General features: G+C 42.7%; 3 protein-coding genes across 6 annotated transcripts; 2 read left to right on the plus strand and 1 right to left on the minus strand.

Annotated features, from left to right (window-relative positions):
• The first annotated feature begins 5,725 nt into the window (after nt 1-5,725).
• On the plus strand, nt 5,726-9,382 carry LOC110535827 (large ribosomal subunit protein mL65). Of its 3 annotated transcripts, none has more exons than XM_036935648.2 (3): nt 5,726-5,869; nt 7,149-7,325; nt 7,607-8,677. In XM_036935648.2, exons 1-3 carry the CDS (start codon nt 5,803-5,805, stop codon nt 7,801-7,803), a joined length of 441 nt encoding a protein of 146 aa, XP_036791543.1. In that variant the 5' UTR covers nt 5,726-5,802; the 3' UTR covers nt 7,804-8,677. The 3 variants fall into 3 exon arrangements, 2 of the variants coding, with proteins under 2 accessions (XP_036791543.1, XP_036791544.1); XR_005034660.2 differs by lacking the exon at nt 5,726-5,869 and adding an exon at nt 6,333-6,893; XM_036935649.2 differs by lacking the exon at nt 5,726-5,869 and adding an exon at nt 6,422-6,922 and having other exon boundaries at nt 7,607-9,382.
• emb (embigin) lies at nt 8,832-17,094 on the minus strand. 2 transcript variants are annotated; one of them, XM_021621144.3, is made up of 9 exons: nt 16,746-17,030; nt 12,473-12,529; nt 12,007-12,190; nt 11,116-11,201; nt 10,684-10,811; nt 10,191-10,476; nt 9,840-9,873; nt 9,625-9,705; nt 8,832-9,280 (listed from the first exon to the last, which is right to left on the minus strand). In XM_021621144.3, exons 1-8 carry the CDS (start codon nt 16,813-16,815, stop codon nt 9,645-9,647), a joined length of 906 nt encoding a protein of 301 aa, XP_021476819.1. In that variant the 5' UTR covers nt 16,816-17,030; the 3' UTR covers nt 8,832-9,280; nt 9,625-9,644. The 2 variants fall into 2 exon arrangements, with proteins under 2 accessions (XP_021476819.1, XP_021476818.1); XM_021621143.3 differs by having other exon boundaries at nt 8,832-9,705; nt 16,746-17,094.
• Nucleotides 17,095-17,854: 760 nt separating this feature from the next.
• On the plus strand, nt 17,855-20,560 carry LOC110535828 (complexin-4). Its single transcript, XM_021621145.3, has 3 exons — nt 17,855-18,049; nt 18,977-19,064; nt 19,758-20,560. Exons 1-3 carry the CDS (start codon nt 17,985-17,987, stop codon nt 19,983-19,985), a joined length of 381 nt encoding a protein of 126 aa, XP_021476820.1. The 5' UTR covers nt 17,855-17,984; the 3' UTR covers nt 19,986-20,560.
• Nucleotides 20,561-21,467: the final 907 nt, after the last annotated feature.

Genomic DNA, 21,467 nt, shown 5'->3' on the forward strand with positions numbered 1-21,467 from the left:
AGGCCACACACATAGATTCCTGTTGAACAATGTCTCTTTAACTACCTTTTTTTCTCAATAAGTCTCTCCTTCACTTCATCCCTCTCTCCTCTTCTTCCTAAATCCTCTAGATGAACCCCTCCCGCATCTGAACTGGCTACATAGAGGGCACATGATCAGAGGTGAGAGGTCACTTGGTCGGGTCAACAGGAACTATTATTAAAGAGATACTTTACATTGAAATACAGATAGAGATGTAGTAGTCCTAGAGTTAATGATCCAAGTTCAGTTTTGCATTTCACCTCCTGATAATTATGATGACTGACAGTGTCAGAATAAATTTTAAAAACAAGGCTTTAACGTGCTATCTCTCTCTATCTGTCTCTTGTCAGCAGGTATGTTTTGATGTGAGAGAGGATGCCAAACCCCAGTCCTGTCATCGCCACCTTACCCGCTCTTAAGATAACCTTTGGACTGACTGGGAGCAAAAGGCTGGTTAGGAGACACCACTAGAGACACTATTATGTAATTGTGATGAACTGAGAGAATATTAGGGTAGCACTGTGATTCATTAATCATATGCTGCCTTCCCTGCTCCTCTGTTCATACCTCTTTCTCTTTCTGTCTTTTACAGCTCTATCGCCACATCCTCTTTCTTCCTCTGTTTTTATAATGCAGACCAGATGTGCATTGAAGTACAGATTGAACTTGTATTAATAATATTACAATTATAATATTTATAATGCATGTATTATGTATTTATAACACTTGAATAATTACATTCTTTCAAGAAAGTGTTTCACATTCTCTACTGATTGAAATTAAGTCTCTCATTTGATGAAATACTACACATATCCTGTGTTTATCAGATCAATGCAAATGAAGGAAATTAGATATTGAGATAAACCGGTTTTACAGTATTTACAAGATGCATAGGAAGTGTGGTGTACTGTATTTAAATTCTGTTTCTGTATATATGAGTTCCAAATTAGCCTTTAACTAGTTAAATCATATTTCTAGTCAATTGAATAGTTACAATGTGTAACCATTGATGTCCCAGGGCCAGGATTGGTAAACACTGTTGAAGTGTAACGGGAGTCGTCGTCTGAAGAAGAGGAATCGGACCAAAGCGCAGCGTGTTAAGTTTTCATGCCTTTTTATTGTAACTGAACACTATAACAAAATAACAAAGAGAAATAAACAAAACCAAAACAGTCCTGTCAAGTGCACAAAACACTAAACAGAAAATAACTACCCACAAAAACCATGTGGGAAAAAGATACCTAAGTATGGTTCCCAATCAGAGACAACGATAGAAACCTGTTCTGATTGAGAACCATACCCGGCCAAAACAAAGAAATACAAAAACATAGAAAAAAGAACATAGAATGCCCACCCAAATCACACCCTGACCAAACCATAATAGAGACATAAAAAGCTCTCTAAGGTCAGGGCGTGACAGTACCCCACCCCCAAAGGTGCGGACTCCGGCAGCAAAACCTGAACCTATAGGGGAGGATCTGGGTGGGCATTTCTCTGCGGTGGCGGCTCTGGTGAGGGACGTAAGACCCTCTAGAGCGGGGACCCTCGCCGCCGACCCTGGACTGGGGACCCTCTTAGCGGGCCCCGGACTGGGGATCCTCGTAGCGGGCCCTGGACTAGGGACCCTCGTAGTGGGCCCCGGACTGGGCGCCCTCGTAGCGGACCCCGGACTGGGCACCCTCGTTGTGGGCCCCGGACTGGGCACCCTCGTTGTGGGCCCCGGACTGGGAACCCTTGTTGGGAGCTCCGGACTGGAGAGCGTCGCTGGAGGCTCCGGACTGGAGGGCGCCTCTGGAGGCTCTGGACTGGAGGGCGACACTGGAGAGCGTCGCTGGAAGCTCCGGACTGAAGGGCGCCTCTGGAGGCCCCGGACTGAAGAGCGTCGCTGGAAGCTCCAGACTGAATGGTGCCTCTGGAGGCTCCGGACTGGAGGGCAACACTGGAGGCTCCGGACTGGAGAGCGTCACTGGAAGCTCCGGACTGAAGGGCGCCTCTGGAGAATCCGGACTGAAGGGCGCCTCTGGAGGCTCCGGACTGGAGGGCGACACTGAAGGCTCCGGACTGAAGAGCGTCGCTGGAAGCTCCAGACTGAAGGGCGCCTCTGGAGGCTCCGGACTGGAGGGCGACACTGAAGGCTCCGGACTGAAGAGCGTTGCTGGAAGCTCCAGACTGATGTGCATCGCTGGAAGCTCCGGACTGAAGGGAGCCTCTGGAGGCTCCGGACTGGAGGGCGACACTGGAGGCTCCGGACTGGAGAGCGTCACTGGAAGCTCCGGACTGAAGGGCGCTTCTGGAGGCTCCGGACTGAAGGGCGCCTCTGGAGGCTCCGGACTGAAGAGCGTCGCTGGAAGCTCCAGACTGAAGGGCGCCTCTGGAGGCTCCGGACTGAAGAGCGTCGCTGGAAGCTCCAGACTGAAGGGCGCCTCTGGAGGCACCGGACTGGAGGGCGACACTGGAGGCTCCGGAATGGAGGGCGTCGCTGGAGGGTCCGGATTGGAGGGCGACTCTGGAGGGAGGAGACGCAGAGACAGCCTGGTGCGTGGGGCAGCCACAGGGCCCACCAGGCTGGGGAGACCTACAGGAGGCCTGGTGCGTAGAGGAGGCACCGGATGAACCAGGCTGTGGGGGAGCACTGGAGCTCTGGTGCGCAGCCTTGGCACCACTCCTCCAGGCTGAATTCCCACTTTAGCCCGGCCCCTCCAGAGTGCAGGCACAGGTCGAACCGGGCTGTGGGGGAGCACTGGAGATCTGGTGCTTACCACTCGCACCTCTCCATTTGGCTCAATGCCCACTTTAGACCGGCACGGGCGGAGCGCAGGCATAGGACAAACTAACCAGTCCCAGCGCACCAGAGACACAGTGAGCAGAGCCTGCGCAGGATATCCTGGGCCGAAACGGCGCACCTGGATGCTCAATCCAAGAGTTCACATACTTTTTCCAACCGGCACTGTGAATGTTTCCATGGTGTGTTCAATAAAGACACAAAAAATTATAATTGTTTGTGTGTTATTAGTTTAAGCAGACTGTGTATGCCTATTGTTGTGACTTAGATGAAGACCAGATAACATGTTTATGACCAATTTATGCAGAAATCCAGGTAATTCTAAAGGGTTCACATACTTTTCTTCCCACTGTACATCAGTATTCAGACCCTTTACTCAGTACTTTGTTGAAGCACCTTTGGCAGCGATTACAGCCTCGAGTCTTCTTGGGTATGGCACTACAAACTCGGCACACTTGTATTTGGGGAGTTTCTCACATTCTTCTCTGCAGATCCTCTCAATCTTTGTCAGGTTGGATGGGGAGAGTCGATGCACAGCTATTTTCAGGTCTCTCCAGAGATGTTAGATCGGGTTCAAGTCCGGGATCTGGCTGGGCCTCTCAAGGACATTCAGAGACTTGTCCTGAAGCCACTCCAGTGTTGTCTTGGCTGTGTGTTTAGGGTTGTTATCCTGTTGGAAGGTGAACCGTCACCCCAGTCTGAGGTCCTGAGCGCTCTGGAGCAGGTTTCATCAAGGATCACTCTGTACTTTGCTACTTTCATCTTTCCCTCAATCCTAACTAGTCTCCCAGTCCCTGCTGCTGAAAAACATTCCCATAGCATGATGCTGCCACCACCATGCTTCACCGTAGGGATGGTTCCAAGTTTCCTCCAGACATTCAGGCAAAATAGTTCAATCTTGGTTTCATCAGCCCAGAGAATATTGTTTCTCATGGTCTGAGAGTCTTTAGATGCCTTTTGGCAAACTTCAAGAGGGCAGTCCTACCAGTCGCTCATTAATTGTGCTCCAATTTTCCTGGGGATAGCTTTATTTGTGTCCTATGTACAAATTAGAATTGTGTAATAGTGTAACAGTATAGCTTCCTCCCCTCTCCTCGTACCTCTACTTCTAGGTCTTAGAGCGAGTGACGGCACCAACTGAAACACTATTAGCGCGCACCACCGCTAACTAGCTAGCCATTTCACATCGGCCACACTCACCCCCCTTTTGAATCTTAGCTAGCAGTCATTATCAGTTGTCTTCTAGTCAACAATCTACTTGCAAATCACTCGCCCCCTTTTGCCCTCCTCCTTTTCCACAGCAACCAGTGATCCGGGTCAACAGCATCAATGTAACAGTATAACTTTCGTCCGTCCCCTTGCCCTGACCCGGGCTCGAACCAGGGACCCTCTGCACACATCAACAACAGCCACCCTCGAAGCATCGTTACCCATCATGCCACAAAAGCCATGGCCCTTGCAGAGCAAGGGGAACAACTACTTCAAGGTCTCAGAGCGAGTGACGTCACCGATTGAAACGCTATTCGCACGCACCACCGCTTACTAGCTAGCCACTTCACATCGGTTACACTCACCCCCCTTTTGACCTCCTCCTTTTCCGCAGCAACCAGTGATCCGGGTCATAGCACCAATGTAACAGTATAGCTTCCGTCCCTCTCCTCGCCCCAACCTGGGACCCTCTGCACACATCAACCACAGTCACTCACGAAGCATCATTACCCATCGCGCCACAAAAGCCACGGCCCTTGCAGAGCAAGGGGAACAACTACTTCTAGGTCTCAGAGCGAGTGACGTCACCGACTGAAACACTATTAGCGCGCACCACCGCTAACTAGCTAGCCATTTCACATCGGCCACAATAGCAGAGCATAAGAGTTGCCAAATCAATGTCACACTGAGGTAATTAGTTAAGTTATTCCTAATAGATGTTATTTCTGATGTTATTTAATGTTATTAGTTATATTCTATTCCAATATTATAGTCCATGGGAATAAAAAACAACCATTGAAAACCTTTTGCTCCTGAATGTCACCTTATAGACTGCTGGGATGTAAAATCTTGCATCATTCAAATAATATTTTGTGTAATTGTACATAATGTATTGTTTGGAAAAGGAACAACAAAGAAAATTAATGTGCAGGTGAGTTAAAAAGAGGGACTTTACATGGAATCTCCTCATAGTGCAGATATTAATGGTGACATTTATTTCCCTTTATAATTTATTTACCTATGCATGACCTTCATCCATATACCATTTTTTTTGCCAAACGTTGCTTGTTTTGTCTCAGCAATTAGACATTGTTCCTAGGGGGGATAGTTACCCCTACTACCTTACTGTTTGTCCATGTTGAGACATGTAGCCAGTAATCAGCATACCACCCTGCATACCACTGCTGGCTTGCTTCTGAAGCTAAGCAGGGTTGGTCCTGGTTAGTTCCTGGATGGGAGACCAGATGCTACAGGAAGTGGTGTTGGAGGGCCAGTAGGAGGCACTCTTTCCTCTGGTCTAAAAAAATATCCCAATGCCCCAGGGGGACGTTAAACGGGTGTCCTGACTCTCTGAGGTCATTAAAGATCCCATGGCACTTATCGTAGGGGTGTTAACCCCCCGTGTCCTGTCTAAATTCCCAATCTGGCCCTCAAACCATCAAGGTCACCAAATAATCCCCAGTTCACAATTGGCTCATTAATCCCCTTCCTCTCCCCTGTAACTATTCCCCAGGTCGTTGCTGCAAATGAGAACGTGTTCTCAGTCAATTTACCTTGTAAAATAGTCCGAATTCATCTCAAGAAATCTGTCAATATTGACGTTTTTGCCGAGGAGATCTTAGGCGCGCAATTGTACATATAACTAAGATGTTTGGTGCATTATTTCTCTATGGGAAACATGTGCATGAAAACGAATCGTCTTTCGTTGAATGACAACAAAGACTCCCTACACTTGACCAATCACGGACGAAGTGGTGTAGACTTCGGCTCCCGAACTGGCCTTGATAAAAATGTCTGCCGAACAGCGCAAAACAGCGCAAAACGTCAATGAACCATTCCATCAATGCCAACCACTTGGTGAGTAGGCACTACTGTGCCACCTGGAGGACACATTTGCTCATGATCATCTCCGTCATTAAACAAATGCTGACGACTAAGATTAAAACAATTAGGTTTAATCTCAGAATAGCTACATCAATTCGGTATGCAGGGCGTGAATGGCAAACACTTGTCCTGAAACACTGTGCCTGCGAAAATGCATAGCTATACATTAGTGCACGCTGTGCAAATTCAGTTTGGAGAATAGCAGTCTAGCCTGATATGAAGTATGCTTTGCTCCTGAGGACAAAGTTGTATTGAAGAATCGAAACGTTGTTTCAAAACGGTTCGATTTTCAGAATCGTGCGTTACATGATTGTTGTAAAATGTTGTAACATAACCTTTTAGATTAGAATAACCATTCCATTTATAGCATACCGTTTCCAGTGGCCCAGACATTATTTTGACTCGAATAGTATTTCACCTTCCACATAGAGGCGATATTCCGCGTTTGAGGATGTTGGACGAGACGCACAGAAGAAGAACCTACGGTGGCGGCGCCCGCAATGTTGACTTTACAGTCATTAATTCATTTAAAAAATGACTTGTGTTTAGAAGCGACCATATCGTTAATACTAAGACCGAATTTCAATAACCTGCATGGGTCTGTGCAAAACTACTTCAATAAGTGTATAATGTTATTTGAAGGATTCTTTCTCGCTGACGAAAGATAAGGTCCATAAGGTTTCGAAAGCCGCGTCACAAGCGATGGTTATTGACGTTGCTAAACGTTAAAATACAACGTCGGGCTCGTAGTTCACATTAGCCAGTTGTGGGCGAAGGTAATGGCTGGGACTCTAGGGAGAAGGCAGAATGCCGCCCAGGGTTTTCGAGAGCTAGCTATTATCATATGTCAAACATTGACGTCAAGCTGGGTTTTGGCTAACTGTTTTTTGGGCATGGAATAAGACCTACATTTGAGTGCGAATAGTTTCCAAATTAAAGTTTACCCCAGACCTGCTTCCCATATTCAGGAGACAGTATGAGAACAACATCTTAACAGGTAACAATGGAGTTGGAGCTGGATGTTAAGTGAGTGTCACAAAGTTTTGGTTGTTAATCTAGTAATATTGATCAATATGTTTGCGCCAACCTGCAACCAGTCTGTTTCCGCTTTAGTCATTTACTTTGTTATTCTCATAGGGGGTGTTTCAACCAAACACACATTGTTTCCACTAGTGTTGGTGGTAATAGTATCAAAGTATTTTGTGCCGGTGTCTATTTCAACATGGTTATTTTTTTCTCTTTGCTTTCCCAGGAGCCAAGTTTCCTGACCCAGGCTGTTATGGCCACACCCAGTTCCACCTGGTGCCTGATAGGTATCGCAGGGACAAAATGGCTTATCTGAATCTGACTGACCAGATTGAGGTCTACCTGAGAGCTCATGGCATTGCCAGTCTATTCACATGGACAGGAGCACAAGCCATGTATCATGGTGTGTAGTCATTACTTGAATATCAGGTGTTATTCTCCTTACCACCCTAAGCATCAGTAACTTTTAATTCATTTTACCATTCAGCTGTTTTCTGCCTGCTCTTGAATACATTTATTCTTGATACATTTTAGTTGTGAATACCATCAATTGTTGTTAAAGGACATTTTGTAAACTTGAACAAAACATCATCAGGTTTCTGGAGCCATGAGGATGTGGCCAGGTCCTTTGTGTCCTAGGCTGTGATCACTATTGGCCAGTACTTCTCTGTCTTCTGTTACCAGCTCAACTCCCTGGCCCTGTCCATGAGACGGATGCTGTGAACCCCAGGAAGAACTTGTGCTGGGGGACAGACAGTATTCATCTGTATGAAATGAAGCATGGTGTTGTGGTTGGGCTGGATGACAGGGTCCTCAAGCTCCTGGTCTGGTTCCTACTGGGCAGGTCAGGTGGACATGGAGAGATGGTGTATGCAGGGTGAAATAAGTGTTTTTGTTGAATTGTTTCCATCTGGATTCAACAGTGGCAAATGTCAATTCATGTACACTGAACATGTGCAGTGTATATGTATGTACGGTGTGTGTATCTCTGGTATGATCTGGCAGAATGTATTCATGTGGAAAGTAAAAACAGTTGCATACAGGGTTGATTGGTGTCCACATCACTAAGGACCTATCATGGTTCAAACACACCAACATGTGGCCACAATGCCTCTTCCCCCTCAGGAGGCTGAAAACATTTGGCATGGGCCCCTCAGTTATTCAAACAGTTATACAGCGGCACCATTGTGAGCATCTTGACTGGCTGCATCACCTCTTGGTTTGGCAACTGCTCTGCATCTGACCGCAAGGCGCTGTGGAGGGTAGTGCGTGCCTACGGCCCAGTACATCACGGGTTGAGCTCCCTGCCATCCAGGACCTCTATACCAGGCTGTTTCAATGGGGAAAGATTGGCTCGTACCCCGCTACAGTGATTATTGTTGAAAACCCTGCTTCTGGTGTTCTGCTGTTTGCCACTAGGTGTCGCTTAGTCAATGTGGACAAACAGCACAACCACAGATGGAACAAGGAGACTGATGTTTTACCGGATGTATAAATCTGAAGCATCTGGTTGGAATTTCCACCCCTCACCAAATATGGTGAGGAGAGGAAGCCCAGTGGGAGAGTATGGAGCGAGATGGAACTGGGCTGGCGTTCTGCTGATTTTTCTCATAGAAGAAGAAAAGCCCGATCTCAATTAGTTATCTTTTCCCAAAACTAGAATCTGTTACAGAGTGCAATAAGTTTTGTAGATGTGACCCTTTGCCAAAGTTCCCTAACGGAAATATGCAAATAAATGCTAGAACGCGCAAATAGGATCTCGGTAGCTTGTCCTTGGCTCTGCCCACCTCCTTGCTGGTTTTGCCCACTCTGCTTAATTTTCTCCTATGAAAAACTGCACAGATGAATGATCTTGTTAGTTATAAATGTATTTGGCATAACCATTTATCAGGGACACTGACAAAGATGATTCATCATTATGATTTTTATTTACCATTCACATACAACAGGAAAGTTTCATCTGAGTTAGGACAACAATAATATAGCATTTTAAAATGTATATTAAAGGCACACTGCTTTAACACTGACAGATAATGTAAAATAAGCATCATATGGGGACTTCAAGGGATTAATTATATCAGCAAAGCAGAGAATTGACTTGTTTGTCAAAGTACAAGGCACTGCACACCAACTACCATATGTAATTGATAAGTGTAGTTAGGCTAGAAGAGTGCAAGAATAAGAAGACTTTTCAAACAAGAAGACATTGGCATTTATGTCAAACCATAGGCACGCACATCCTGTTAGGCAAAAGTGAAGGCCTCTCAAGCGATCTCACCAACCGAACCAAGCAACACACTGTGCCCAGATATCACTGCTATTTTCACAACCTCATAGGTACTGGTAGTATGATGTTGACTGAAACATGGACAAATATAAAGATAAATTATGTCAAAATGCAGAAAAATATATTGTTGCATTATAATTATTGACCCAAAAATAAAACAAATATTTTACTAATATGTCTCAGTTGACACATTCAGAAAGGGGGACATTTTGTCTTTGGTAGAGGATGTCCTTGTTTTTGTGGAAAATGGGTTCCTGCAACAGTTTGCCATAAGACGTTGTCTTGTTGAGTAAGGTTATGAAACTACTTAGAATTGATTTTTAAAATGTGCTATTGATTTATAAATAAGAAATGGTTTCAGCGACACTCAGAAAACAAAACTTAGCACTAGGAACATTTCTTATAGTTTATTTACCCTGTTGATGCTGTATCGGTTTAAATCTTTCGTTGTCTCGTTGTGGTATTCTCATCCATTCCATTATTACCTTCCCTTGTCCTAAAATAGCAGAAGTTAAAAAGAACATCATAGTCTTGAAAAGATACCGCATGTGCAAAGTAATGTCACTGTAAGAATCAGTCAAACAATACAATTCCCTTGAGTAAGGTATGATTAGCTTAAAAAATACTTACAATTTATGTGTTGGTTCAGCATGCACCCCATTTTCTGAGAATAAGAAAATGTGAGTTTAGTTTTATACAAAGGATGACCTTCATGTTATAAAGAACACATTGTACATGGAGGATAAAACAATGGCCCTGAAAGCTACTGCAAAGCTGTATACACAGCTGCTTGCTTAGCGAGTATCGCTTCCTCCTGATTCGACTTGCATGTGACACATGACCGCCTCCCAAAGTGTCTTACCAGTCGCGCAAAACACGAAAAGCTAGCTGTTCGCTGGCACGCTTCAGGCCGAGTAGTAAGTTCCCCACATCCCGATGTGCTACACAGAGCTGTATGCAAAGCAGTGTGTATGTTATTACCTGTGGGCGAGTGACTGCTCCTCTGTGAGCTCCACCTCTCATAGAGCAGAATGAGGAGGACCAGGATGATCACCTCAGCCACGATGGCTATGAAGGGTTTCAGAGGCTCCATGAAGGTGATGACCCGAACTTCCACCCGGCTCACACTGGCCTTGATGTTATAGATGGCACTGCAGACATAGACACCAGAGTCCTCCGCTGTCAGGTTCATCACAGTGAGCTTGGTTGTGTTTCCATCCACACTGATCTTGTAACGAAGGGGGTCAGTAGTTGCATTGATGAGTTCCTGAAACCAAAAGAAAATGGCACGAAGCCTCTAACACGAAGTGGTACTATTGATAAGTCATAACTGTCAAATGAAATAACATGATTTATTCATGGTCAACTGTAAGTTGAATGAAATAAAAACATCTTAGGTTACAATATGTAGTTATTAACTAATGTTGATGGCGTCTCCCTTTACACATGGATTACATTTGGGCAACCTTCTCACCTGCTCGGTTCCGTTTGCTCTGTACCAAAGCCAAGTGTTAGGGGGAAGCTTGGTTTTACAGGCCATCGCAACAGAGTCACCCACATACGCAACAATCGGCTTGTCCTTCTTCTCATCCATCTCTGGGGCTGGAGGAAAAGAAAGGGACCAGTATCAAGATCAAAATGCTATCTATAGGCACACTTCATTATTCAATACAAATTGCCAGGGCCTTGCACAGATGGGGTTTTAGTCCATTTCTGTGCATCCTTGTAATGTTGTGAATGATCATGTCACTATACTTTTTATTTTATAAAAACATACGTGTAATATTGGATGACAAAGAACATGTAGCCTAACTTGACATGCCTGTAGCAATACATGGCTATGCATGAGACTAGAGAATGTGAAATATGGTGTATGCATTGACTTATGTCATATAACATACTGTACCTGCCACATTGAAATCAATTTTTGCCTCGTCGGTATCACTAAAGATGCATGAGTAGTTCCCAAGGGTATCCCCAGTAATTCTGAATCTGTAAAATATATAGTCATAGCTTCATTTTCACATACACATGTCTTGGGAAAATATATCTAAAATATAATTGTTTTGTCAGTCTTAGAAACATTCACTGTCAAAGGTCAATTAGGCACACCATTAGAAGATGATGGCAAAGCATGGCATCTGACCTCTGGCCATGGGCCAGAATTGGTTACAGTCAAGGAACCAACTACTCTGGGATACAATATAACAGAGGCCAAGGGTATAATATTAACTGCTTCAGTAGTGAAATATAACCAAGTCCTGACGTACCAAAAGTGTATTTGCACAAAGTAATACGTAGTAGAGGTCTTCACGGGTCCACCCGAACCTGAATAGTCGAGACCTGACCCGGGACCCAAACTTTTCCCTCTGGTCCGGGTCGTGCACTGTTTGATTGTCATCGGGTCCCAGACCTAATCTTGGGTCTATGTAACTACAGCTGATAAACTCGAGTGGACCTGAATGGACCCGCTCTGCATTGCCTATAGCATATTTATTTTACGCTAATAAGCTGAATTTATTGACTTATAAAAGGCCTAGCCAACATATAAAGACCTATTCGTTAACCTAAAGAGCAGCTTAGCTGATAAACAAGTTCAAAGTCCAAGTTTTTGGACCCGAGAAGACCTCTAATACATAGCTGCCTAATTTGGAGAGTAGATACTGAAGATATTCTCCCAACCTCTATAATTAACATTTGGGTCCATAGACCATTGTATATTTACATGTAGATGACAGGCTGTTACATTTCAGATTTACATTCTCTATCCCTGATGGAATAATGAATACATACTTACACTCTTTTGAGATTATATTGTTCATTCTCCAATTGTACAGTAAGCCGAGAGTTAGTAATTTCACTCCCATCTTTTCGCCAGTACCCGGTAATGTTTGGTAATTTGTTTGGATTACCGGTCCAGGTACATGCCAGCTCTAAATCGATGGGTTTCAAGATTTCAACTTTTTCAACCAGACTGTCACCTGTGTTTAGAATTTTGGTGGGATTTCAAACAGATAGAAAGAAAGAAGCTAAAATGAGACATCTGTTCAACCCTATAATACAGCTAAAATAGATATGTAAACTTTACACAAAACATACAGATGAACATATACCAGAATTTCAGACAAAACCTTTTCTAAAGTATCACAAGATGACTGAGTGAAGAATGAATTAAGCATGTAACACTACACGACTGTACACAAAGAAATTGTGTACAGCAACGACACAAACTTGTGACTAAACAAGAACACTCTAGTAGTTACCTTTCAGGACTGCACTCTTAAAGACTTTCGTCAAAGCCAACGGAGGATTTGTTTCTGCTATAAGGGAAATGAACATAAACATTATGTTGTTTGATATGACGAGTGTTACTGAGTGATGTGTTGTGTTGGATTTGTCCCAAACATAAAGCTTTCTATTCAGGACATAAAATTCGGTTTTACTTTAGTGCCTTGTTGCAAACAGGATGCATGTTTTGGAATATGTTTTATTCTGTACAGGCTTCCTTCTTTTCACTCTGTGGTATCAATCCTCTCCAGCAACTAAATTATGAAGGACACCTATATCTTTGTAGTGACTGGGTGTACAGATACACCATCCAAGGTGCAATAACTTTACCATGCTCAGAGTGATATTCAATGTCTGCTTTTCATGTTTTATTCATTTATAAAAACAATTCCACTTTGACATTATTGGGTATTGTGTGTAGGCCAGAGACACACATTTTAAATGCAGGCTGTAACACAATAAAATGTGGAAATAGTTAAGGTGTGTGAATACTTTCTGAAGGCACTGTATGTACATATTTTTTCAAAGCTCAGTAGTCTAAACACTGAAGGGTAGGGTTGATCCACGAATAGAGTACATTTTGCATCCCTTTGATATTTTAAGTTGAAATTCTGCACCAATATTGCATTATAAAAGCCTGTTATAATTCTGCCATTTAATATAGACCACATATAAAATTCAATAAATCACATTTTTAATATGAACAAATGCTCGCTAAATTGCCAAAAATTCTGCATTTTGATATGTCCCTCTGTGACTTCTTGGAAGATGTTAACCCACTTAACTTCAACATTTCTCCAAGTTTTCACCATCATTTTAAAGCGCTAGTTATGCCATTAGTTATTTTGTTGCTTTTACAGAGTCATTTCTGAAGATTATTACTTATTTGTTAGTGGTTCATTCACACTCACCAGCCAATTTATTAGTTACACCACCCTATTCCCGAAAATAGATCGCTCCTACAGGCAGTGAGTCACGTGGCCGTGGATTGCTATATAAAGCAGGCAGACAGGCATCGAGGCATTCAGTTACTGTCCAATTGAACATTAGAATGGCCAAAACTAGTGACCTAAGCAACTTTGAGCGTGTTATGATCGTCAGTGCCAGGCATGCTTGATTCAGTATCTCAGAAACGACCGCCCTCCTGGGCTTTTCAAACACGACTGTGTCTTAGTGTTTCCCGAAAATAATGTGACAAAAAATAATAACATGCCGTCAGCGGCAGTCCTGTGGGCAAAAACAGCTTGTTGATGAAAGAGGTCGAAGGAGAATGGCAAGAATCTTGCAAGCTAATAGGTGGGCCACAAACAGACAAATAACGGCGCAGTACAACAGCAGAACGGCATCTCGGAATGCACATCAATCCTTGTCATAAATGGGCTATTGCAGCAGACGACCACACAGGGTTCCACTCCTATCAGCTAAAAACAAGAAGAAGCGGCTTCAGTGGGCACGCGATCACCAACACAGGACAACTAAGGAGTGGAAAAACATTGCCATGTCCGATGAATCCCGGTTCCGGTTGTGTCATGCTGAGGGCAGAGTCAGGATTTGGAATGAGCAGCATGTGTCCATGACCCCCATCCTACCTGGTGTCAACGGTACATCCTTGTAGCGTTGGTGTACTGATGTCCAATCTGGAGCAACTTTGTGATGCCATCACGTCAGCTTTGACCAACATGCCTGTCGAGCGTCTCCGACTTGTAGAATCCATCCCCCATAAGAATTCAGGCTGTTCTGGTGGCAAAGCATGGTCCGACCCGGAACCAGATGGGTGTACCTAATAAACTGACCGGTGAGTGTCCCTCATAATATTTTGAAGCTATTCCATTAGTTAAAGACAATTCTAAAGAAACATTCAAATAGTGAAATAGTGTTTAAAGAAATCACTTTTTGGCCATTTTGTGGTGGAAAACTGAGCGCGTTGAGCACAACACGTCAACCCTATTACATATAGAAAAACAGGCTAGATACGTTTTAGCAATTTAAAATGTTTTTGTGAAGCTTATATTCCATTGCCACTCACTGTTGCACACAACAAGCTTCCATTACCCCTATCACAAGGTGATTCATGGCTGATTTAAGATTCAATCGTCAACCCTGTTACGGTCACCCTTTATTTGGCACTTTATAGGCACATACTATAGTCATTTTCAATTTAACCTGTTGAGATGATTTATTATGTTTTTTATTAAGTTGAACATGTGGTATTTCTTTTTACTAAGTTACACTACCCAAAAGGTACTCAATTTGGTGGAATGACCCAGTAATGTACAGTGGCTCCAGAATTGCTGGCACCCCTGACTGGCAAAGCACAAACAAATATAAACAATACAATTATAGAGAGAAACTACCATGTGAGAAATACTGTACTTTATTAATGTTTCAATGGAACCAACCAAAATAATTTATTGATTTATTTAAAAATCAAGGTCCTCCAAACCCAGGTTTCACAATTAATGGCACCCTTAAAGATTATTGTAAATAACATCTACCAGAATGAAACCACAAATTAAATTCCACTTATTTAAGTTTATCTAAGTCTTATTGAGCCATTACATCACTTCCAGTTTCACTAGGGTATAAAAATGAGGTAACACACATGCAGTATCCTACTGTCATCCAACACCATGAAGAAAACAAAAGAACTAGCAGTTCAAAAAGAGACAGATGGTCGTAGACCTTCATAAATCTCATAATGGCTACAAGAAGATCCACGATTGAATATACCACTGAGCACTGTCAGGGCAATTATTAGAAAATTCAAAACAGTTGAAAACCTCACGGGTAGAGGATGCAAATGCATTTTGCCCCCCAGGATCGGGAGGAGGATGGTGAGAGAAGCAACAAAATCCCCAAGAATCACTGTGAAAGAATTTGCAGGCTTTGGTGGCGTCTTGGGGTCACCAGGTTTCAAAACGCACCATCAGACGCCACCTCCACATCCACAGGCTCTTTGGAAGGGTTGCCAGAAGAAAGCCCTTTCTGACCCCAAGACGCAGACACAAGTGCTTGGAGCCAAATGTCATTTAAATTATGACTGGAACAAGGTGCTCTGGTCAGATGAGACCAACATGTAATGTTTTGGTCAGATACAGCATCGGCATGTTTGGCGTTTAAACAGAGATCCATACAAGGAGAGGCACCTCATACCCACGGTGAAATATGGATGGGGGTCAGGGATGTTTTGAGGCTGTTTTAATTCCAGAGGTCCAGGGGCACTGGTTAAGATTGATGGCACAATGAATTCTACCAAGTATCAGGCAATTTTGGCTGACAATCTGGTTGCCTCTGTCAGAAGGCTGGGACTTGGCCGTAGGTGGACTTTCCAACAAGACAATGACCCGAAACATACCTCAAGATCCACACAGAAATGGTTCTGTGACAACAAAATCAATGTTCTGCCATTGCCATCTCAGCCGGACCTCAATCCAATCAAAAACCTGTGGGCTGAGTGGAAGAGGGCAGTTGATAAGCGCAAACCCAATAATGTGAATGCTCTAGAAAGGATCTGCATAGAGGAATGGTCCAAAATCCCTCCAAATGTGTTCCTTGTCAAACATTACAGGAAAAGACTCCATGCTGTTATCCTCGCCAGAGATGGTTGCAATAAGTACTAAATCAGGAGTGCCAATAATTATGAAACCTTGATTTTGGTGAAATGTATTTTGTATTAAATAATTTAATGATTTTGGTTGGTTCCATTGAAACATTAATAAAGTACAGTATTTCTCACATGTTGGTATTTTGAGTTTATCTCTATAAATATATTGTTTATATTTTTTAAAGTATTGTTTGTGCATTGCCAGTCAGGGGTGCTAGTAATTTTGGAGCCCACTGTATATGACATACAACTGACATTTAAGCAGTTAACTGCCACAAAGGGTAGTCATGTAAAGCACAGGGTGCTTACAATACACACTTCAAAGTCATTGCCAGCAGCACACCACCAGTAACGAAAAATTATCTCAGTAACGAAAAAAATGGCATCTCTGGTGATCCATACAACAGACCAAATTATTGGTCTAATGTCCTACTGATACATAATACTGAAGGATTAGAAGCATATTGAATACACCACACCAATGCAGTTACTGTGGAAATCTAATGCACATTTGCAGATGTACTGCTGCAGCTAAGACTCTCAGCCACACTTGTTCCACTGGCTACAAGGTCACATCACAACCAGCCAAGCAGAAAGACCTGTCTACAAAGCTGATACATATAAAATCCAGAATCTGTATTTACTTGTATAGATGCCTCTCCAGAAGAGAGGAAACAGGATGAGCTGAAGGGAAAGGATCCAGGGCGAAAACATGGTTGTTTCAGTCAGTCAGCTAGTCCTGCGTTATCTGCTGCATAGAGTTTTTCTATAAGATCCCCCTCTCATCAGCTGCCTGCTGCTCCTCTCTCTCATCCCCTTCGCTCCCCTCCTTGTTCTTCCCCTCAGCATCGGTGACGCAGCAAAGATATCAGCCTGCTGGTGTTCCTCTATTATTCATACAGACACAGTCCGAGGGTACAGACAGTCCTGTCCCATGGTGCAACAGCCACCTTGTCATGGAAGGTGCAAAAAAAGTACATTACAGTGAGTATCAGATATACAGGTCATGTAAGATGTGATGTAGGACAGCTGTAAGTCACATGGTACAGAATGCCTGTCATCTTGGAGATCACTGTCCAAAGTCCTTGTCCATTATTCCCCTCAAATTATATGTGCAATATCAGATTTATACCATAAACATCACCTATGCTAATATTAGCAACGGTTGAGTTTACTTCTGTATTCATTGCTATTTCTGTATTCACAGTTGTTATATTCTAATGAAATGTATATCTTTAAAGTTGTTTACCTCGGACAAGACAGTATAGTTTAATGTATTGAGTGTAGATCTGGTGATTTACTCAGTGGTATACAGATTCCACTCTGTTGCCAACAGGGCACTCAGGCTATGGTTGGTGATGTAAGGGGATTAAAGTCAAATTCACACACGTAGCATGAGACGAGTAGTGAGTATAGCACCACGCCCTGTCTGTAGAATATAACACTGTCCCAGTCTAAACCACAATAGTACCCATCTCAAAAGCAGTCCCTGTGAACTTTCACTTTCATTACTTATATTAAATGTTTAAATTTATACCATCTTTCCCCAAAAGGATTAATCGAGATCATGGCGTTGGCAGAAATTCCTCAGATTTTAGTCACCTGGGCCATCAGTGATCAGCCATGCCCTTCACAGCGCCATCCCCCAGTCGGAGGCCTCTCTTGGCTTAGCCCGCTTGGAGACCAATCGAATCCAGGGACTCAGTGACCAAAACTTGACAGAAAAAACAAAAGTGCTGTCTGCAAATCCCCTGGTAGGATATTCACCCTGCTGAGGCTGATAGTGAGTAGTCGAGCAGTTTGGTGAAGAGCTACAGTAGTAGAGCACTGTCCAGTCCAGCTCTCTACTGCAGTGTTCTACCAGGGGAAAAGGAGACGTCACCATGTCCACCGAGGGGATGTCTAGAGAGGAGGCAGAGGAGTACCAGAAACAGGTGGTGGAGGAAAAGTAAGTCACTACTACTAGCCCTTATTTTACAGTACTGTAAAAGTCATACAAAGTGATAATCAAACAACTGCAAAGGAATGCTTCAAGGTTGGGGTCAATTCCATTTCAATTCAGCCAAATACAAGAAGTAGAGATTCAATTCTTATTCAATTAAAATTAAATGTAAAATAAATTATGCTCCTGAATCTGAGGCCAACCTCATAGGAATTATTAAAATTGACATTTTGGATTAGATGTATTCAATAGCAAGCAAGAGCAGAGCATTTAGTTTGAAACTTTCCCTTTTTTGAAAAATGTTAGCAATTTTTTATTATCCTAGCTATGTGAAGTAAAAAAGCCAAACAGATGTAAGGGAGATATAACGGCAATTTACACCTGTAAATGTACCTCTAGTCAAGAGAATTACATTGATGAAAATACAATGAAACATATTTTACCATTTTTATGAAGAATGCTTTACCAAATAGTAGGGGAGTCAAACTGGTAGGCAGACTAACCTCCATGCAGTCCTATATTACTTCACACCCAGATTATTTCAGAATTACTGTCTGTCTCCAATTGCTGAGAGTGGTGGGATTGACAATGCTGCCATAATCTGGAGATTAATAATATATATATATATATATATATATTACTCTGCTGCCCCAGAAACTGAGTCATTTATATTGTTTTGTTTTCCTACATTATCTTATTTAGAGCTGACGCCTATAAAATATGATTGATTGATATGGAAACTGCAATGGCCATGAATAATTATCATCGCACAGAAGCATAGAAACAGATTTTTATCTCTGAAAACAAATAATGCACATACAAGCTGTTTACCTTTTAAGAATTTTGTAAGAGTTATATGATCGACTGCCGGACAATATATTAATACGCTTTCATAGGTTTGGTAACATGGTTTCTTTTCTTGTCTGAAAACAGAATGGAGAGAGATTCCGAGTTCTTGGTAAAGAAAGCTGAGAGGGCCACACTGAGAACGTGCTTAAGAGACAAATACAGACTACCAAAGGTAAGACAGTCTCCTGTCATTCTCCTCCATTCTCATGTCATATGAAACAAGAGGAGAAATGCTCATAAATACTTAGATAAAAATGCCTCTCAATAGCAAAATGACCCACATTTGTAATTTCCTGTGAATGACGTATGGTGATAATCTTATGCAATTTCTCAGTAAACGAGAACACATTATCACAAATGAGTAACATGATGAAACAGAGGCTGTGTCGGTCAGTGTCAGAGTGCGTGACTGAGTACATTTACAGGAGCACATGGCCTGCTAGTCAGATAGGCCTGAGTAGAGCCAAGAGATTAAGGCATAAAAAAAGCCTAGTGACTGCAGCTGTCCTGCGTTTGAGCCCCAGGCCTGAAATGCCCTGTGTGTGTGTATGTCATCTATCTCAGAAGCCCTGTCAGGGTCATAGAGGGTCACATGTGATGCTAAGCTGTTTTCTTTAGCTGGTGGACCTAGAGACAGCAATGTTTTAGGACCACGTGCCTGGATCAGGTGCCTTCCAACCCAAAATCTTACCTGGTCAGGAAATGCCTATTATATGTTTTTTTAAATGGGCCAGGAAGAAAAACTATAGAATTTAAACATGATAATATTTATACTGTGCCTGGGCATGATAATGTCCTCCTCAGCCAGTCTGAACAGTGATTCCTCTTCAGCCAGTCTGACCAGTGCATTGCTTGCTGTGTTTAGAGTGAACAGGACGCAAACCTGATGGAGTTGGCAGGGGACGACATTGACGTGCCTGAAGAACTACTCAAAATGGTGGACGAGGACGCCACAGAGGAGGAGGAGAAGGACTCTATCCTGGGCCAGATACAGAATCTCCAGAACATGGACATGGACCAGATCAAGGAGAAAGCCTCAGCCACCATGGTTGAGATGAAATCTAAAGCAGAGGAGAAGTGCTCTGTAATGTGATGTGATGAGAGGAAACACTGGTTCAGTTGATCTGAGATTAGTTCCTAAGCACCAAGTTTGACCAAAGATAGAACTTCCAAGGTTGAACTTCCCTGAAATATTCTAGCTTTCAAGTATTCTAATCTAGACTGTGGGCTTGGATTTATCCGAAACACATACAGTAGTCCTACTACACAATCTAAATTTAACCAGTCTTAAATGGGTTAATCTGTAAATAGAGGGCCCTCTCTCCTGGAGAGATGACTCTTAATCTGTCTTTCTCAGAAAGCTGTGGGGAGGAGGTCAGGAAAAACATCACAGGGATGGCAGTAAAAGTATTTTTGTTGTTGTGGTTAATACGGTTTAATTTTTTTTTATATACAGTAAACCTCATGTCTTCTTTGCAAGAAGGTACAATTAAGAGGATGTCATGTCATCACGGTTATAAATGCTCTGAATTGTTTCATGTTAAAAAATACGTTCCTCTGAATCTTTGGTAAAGCCTTTGTAAAACGGACCGTATACAATTGGATTTTGTACTTGAGCACGTTTGTAATAAATATAGAGATGTTTCATAAGAACCCCATGAAAAACAATCCATGTTCAGAGCTGTGGTTTATATAATGAGAGACAATGCCTCCATGTGGATAAAATCATTACATTTTACTGAAACTGCTCTTAAAGTTTCAGGATATATATCTCTTTATAGAATATGAAAGAGGCTGGTTCACAGGCTGACTACATAGCATGCGTTGCGTGCACGAGCGTTGCAAAATAAATTTAGAAATCTATATTATTCAATTATTGCACCCACACTGCTCGCGCGCTCCAATGAATGTCTGCGTTGCCAAGGGCTAAAGTAGAAGTCAGTTCTATTTGTGATGCAGATCGCGCTGCAAGTCCTGCCTCGCCCATCTCCTCATTGGTTTATAGAAGCAGGTACCCACGTACCATCTCCTCATTGGTTATACCCACAGGGGTGACTGAAAGACGAATGAGGTCAGTGGCGGTAATGCACCTAATTTATGAAAGTTGCCAATCGCAATATAAAGTCAAGAGAAGATAAAGCCTAGAAGGAAGAGAGATGACTGGAAACGATTCCGTTGACCGTTTTATGTGTGGATTAATTGTCGGAGTAGAGGACCTTGTGCATTTCAGGTAGCAACAGCAAGCTAGCTAAATAGGACAAATTAGCTAGCAAGTGCAAGCTAGCTAGCTAAATTGCCATAAATGTTTAATGGTTTTTGACCTGTCCACAAATTAATGGAATTGGTTCAGAGTTTGTTTTGATATTCTAACCTGCGTGTCGTGATTGCGTTTGGTGTGGGGGGACAAAATACATTTATGCACGATGGCGCACGTGCACAGCCGGTTTGGGTTCCGTGTACGACCGATTTAGCTATTCAAAGCTCAATAGTACACATTATATGAGAATTATCTAATAAAATGAAAGATATTTGCAAAAACCACAAACTTTTCAAGAGATATGTAACAGTTTGACAT

The sequence above is a fragment of the Oncorhynchus mykiss genome, chromosome 11, assembly GCF_057628025.1.
Source record: "Oncorhynchus mykiss isolate SJ-2025 chromosome 11, ASM5762802v1, whole genome shotgun sequence".
Lineage (NCBI taxonomy): Eukaryota > Metazoa > Chordata > Actinopteri > Salmoniformes > Salmonidae > Oncorhynchus > Oncorhynchus mykiss.

Coding starts and splice junctions, on each gene's coding strand:
- LOC110535827 (XM_036935648.2), top strand. CDS start 5,803: ATGTCTGCCGAACAGCGCAAAACAGCGCAAAACGTCAATGAACCATTC. Junction 5,870..7,148: donor CCATCAATGCCAACCACTTG/GTGAGTAGGCAC, acceptor TTGCTTTCCCAG/GAGCCAAGTTTCCTGACCCA. Junction 7,326..7,606: donor AGCACAAGCCATGTATCATG/GTGTGTAGTCAT, acceptor TTCTGTTACCAG/CTCAACTCCCTGGCCCTGTC.
- emb (XM_021621143.3), bottom strand. CDS start 16,815: ATGTTTTCGCCCTGGATCCTTTCCCTTCAGCTCATCCTGTTTCCTCTC. Junction 12,191..12,472: donor TAAGAGTGCAGTCCTGAAAG/GTAACTACTAGA, acceptor TTCTAAACACAG/GTGACAGTCTGGTTGAAAAA. Junction 10,812..11,115: donor AATTGATTTCAATGTGGCAG/GTACAGTATGTT, acceptor CTTTTCCTCCAG/CCCCAGAGATGGATGAGAAG.
- LOC110535828 (XM_021621145.3), top strand. CDS start 17,985: ATGTCCACCGAGGGGATGTCTAGAGAGGAGGCAGAGGAGTACCAGAAA. Junction 18,050..18,976: donor AAACAGGTGGTGGAGGAAAA/GTAAGTCACTAC, acceptor GTCTGAAAACAG/AATGGAGAGAGATTCCGAGT. Junction 19,065..19,757: donor ACAAATACAGACTACCAAAG/GTAAGACAGTCT, acceptor TGCTGTGTTTAG/AGTGAACAGGACGCAAACCT.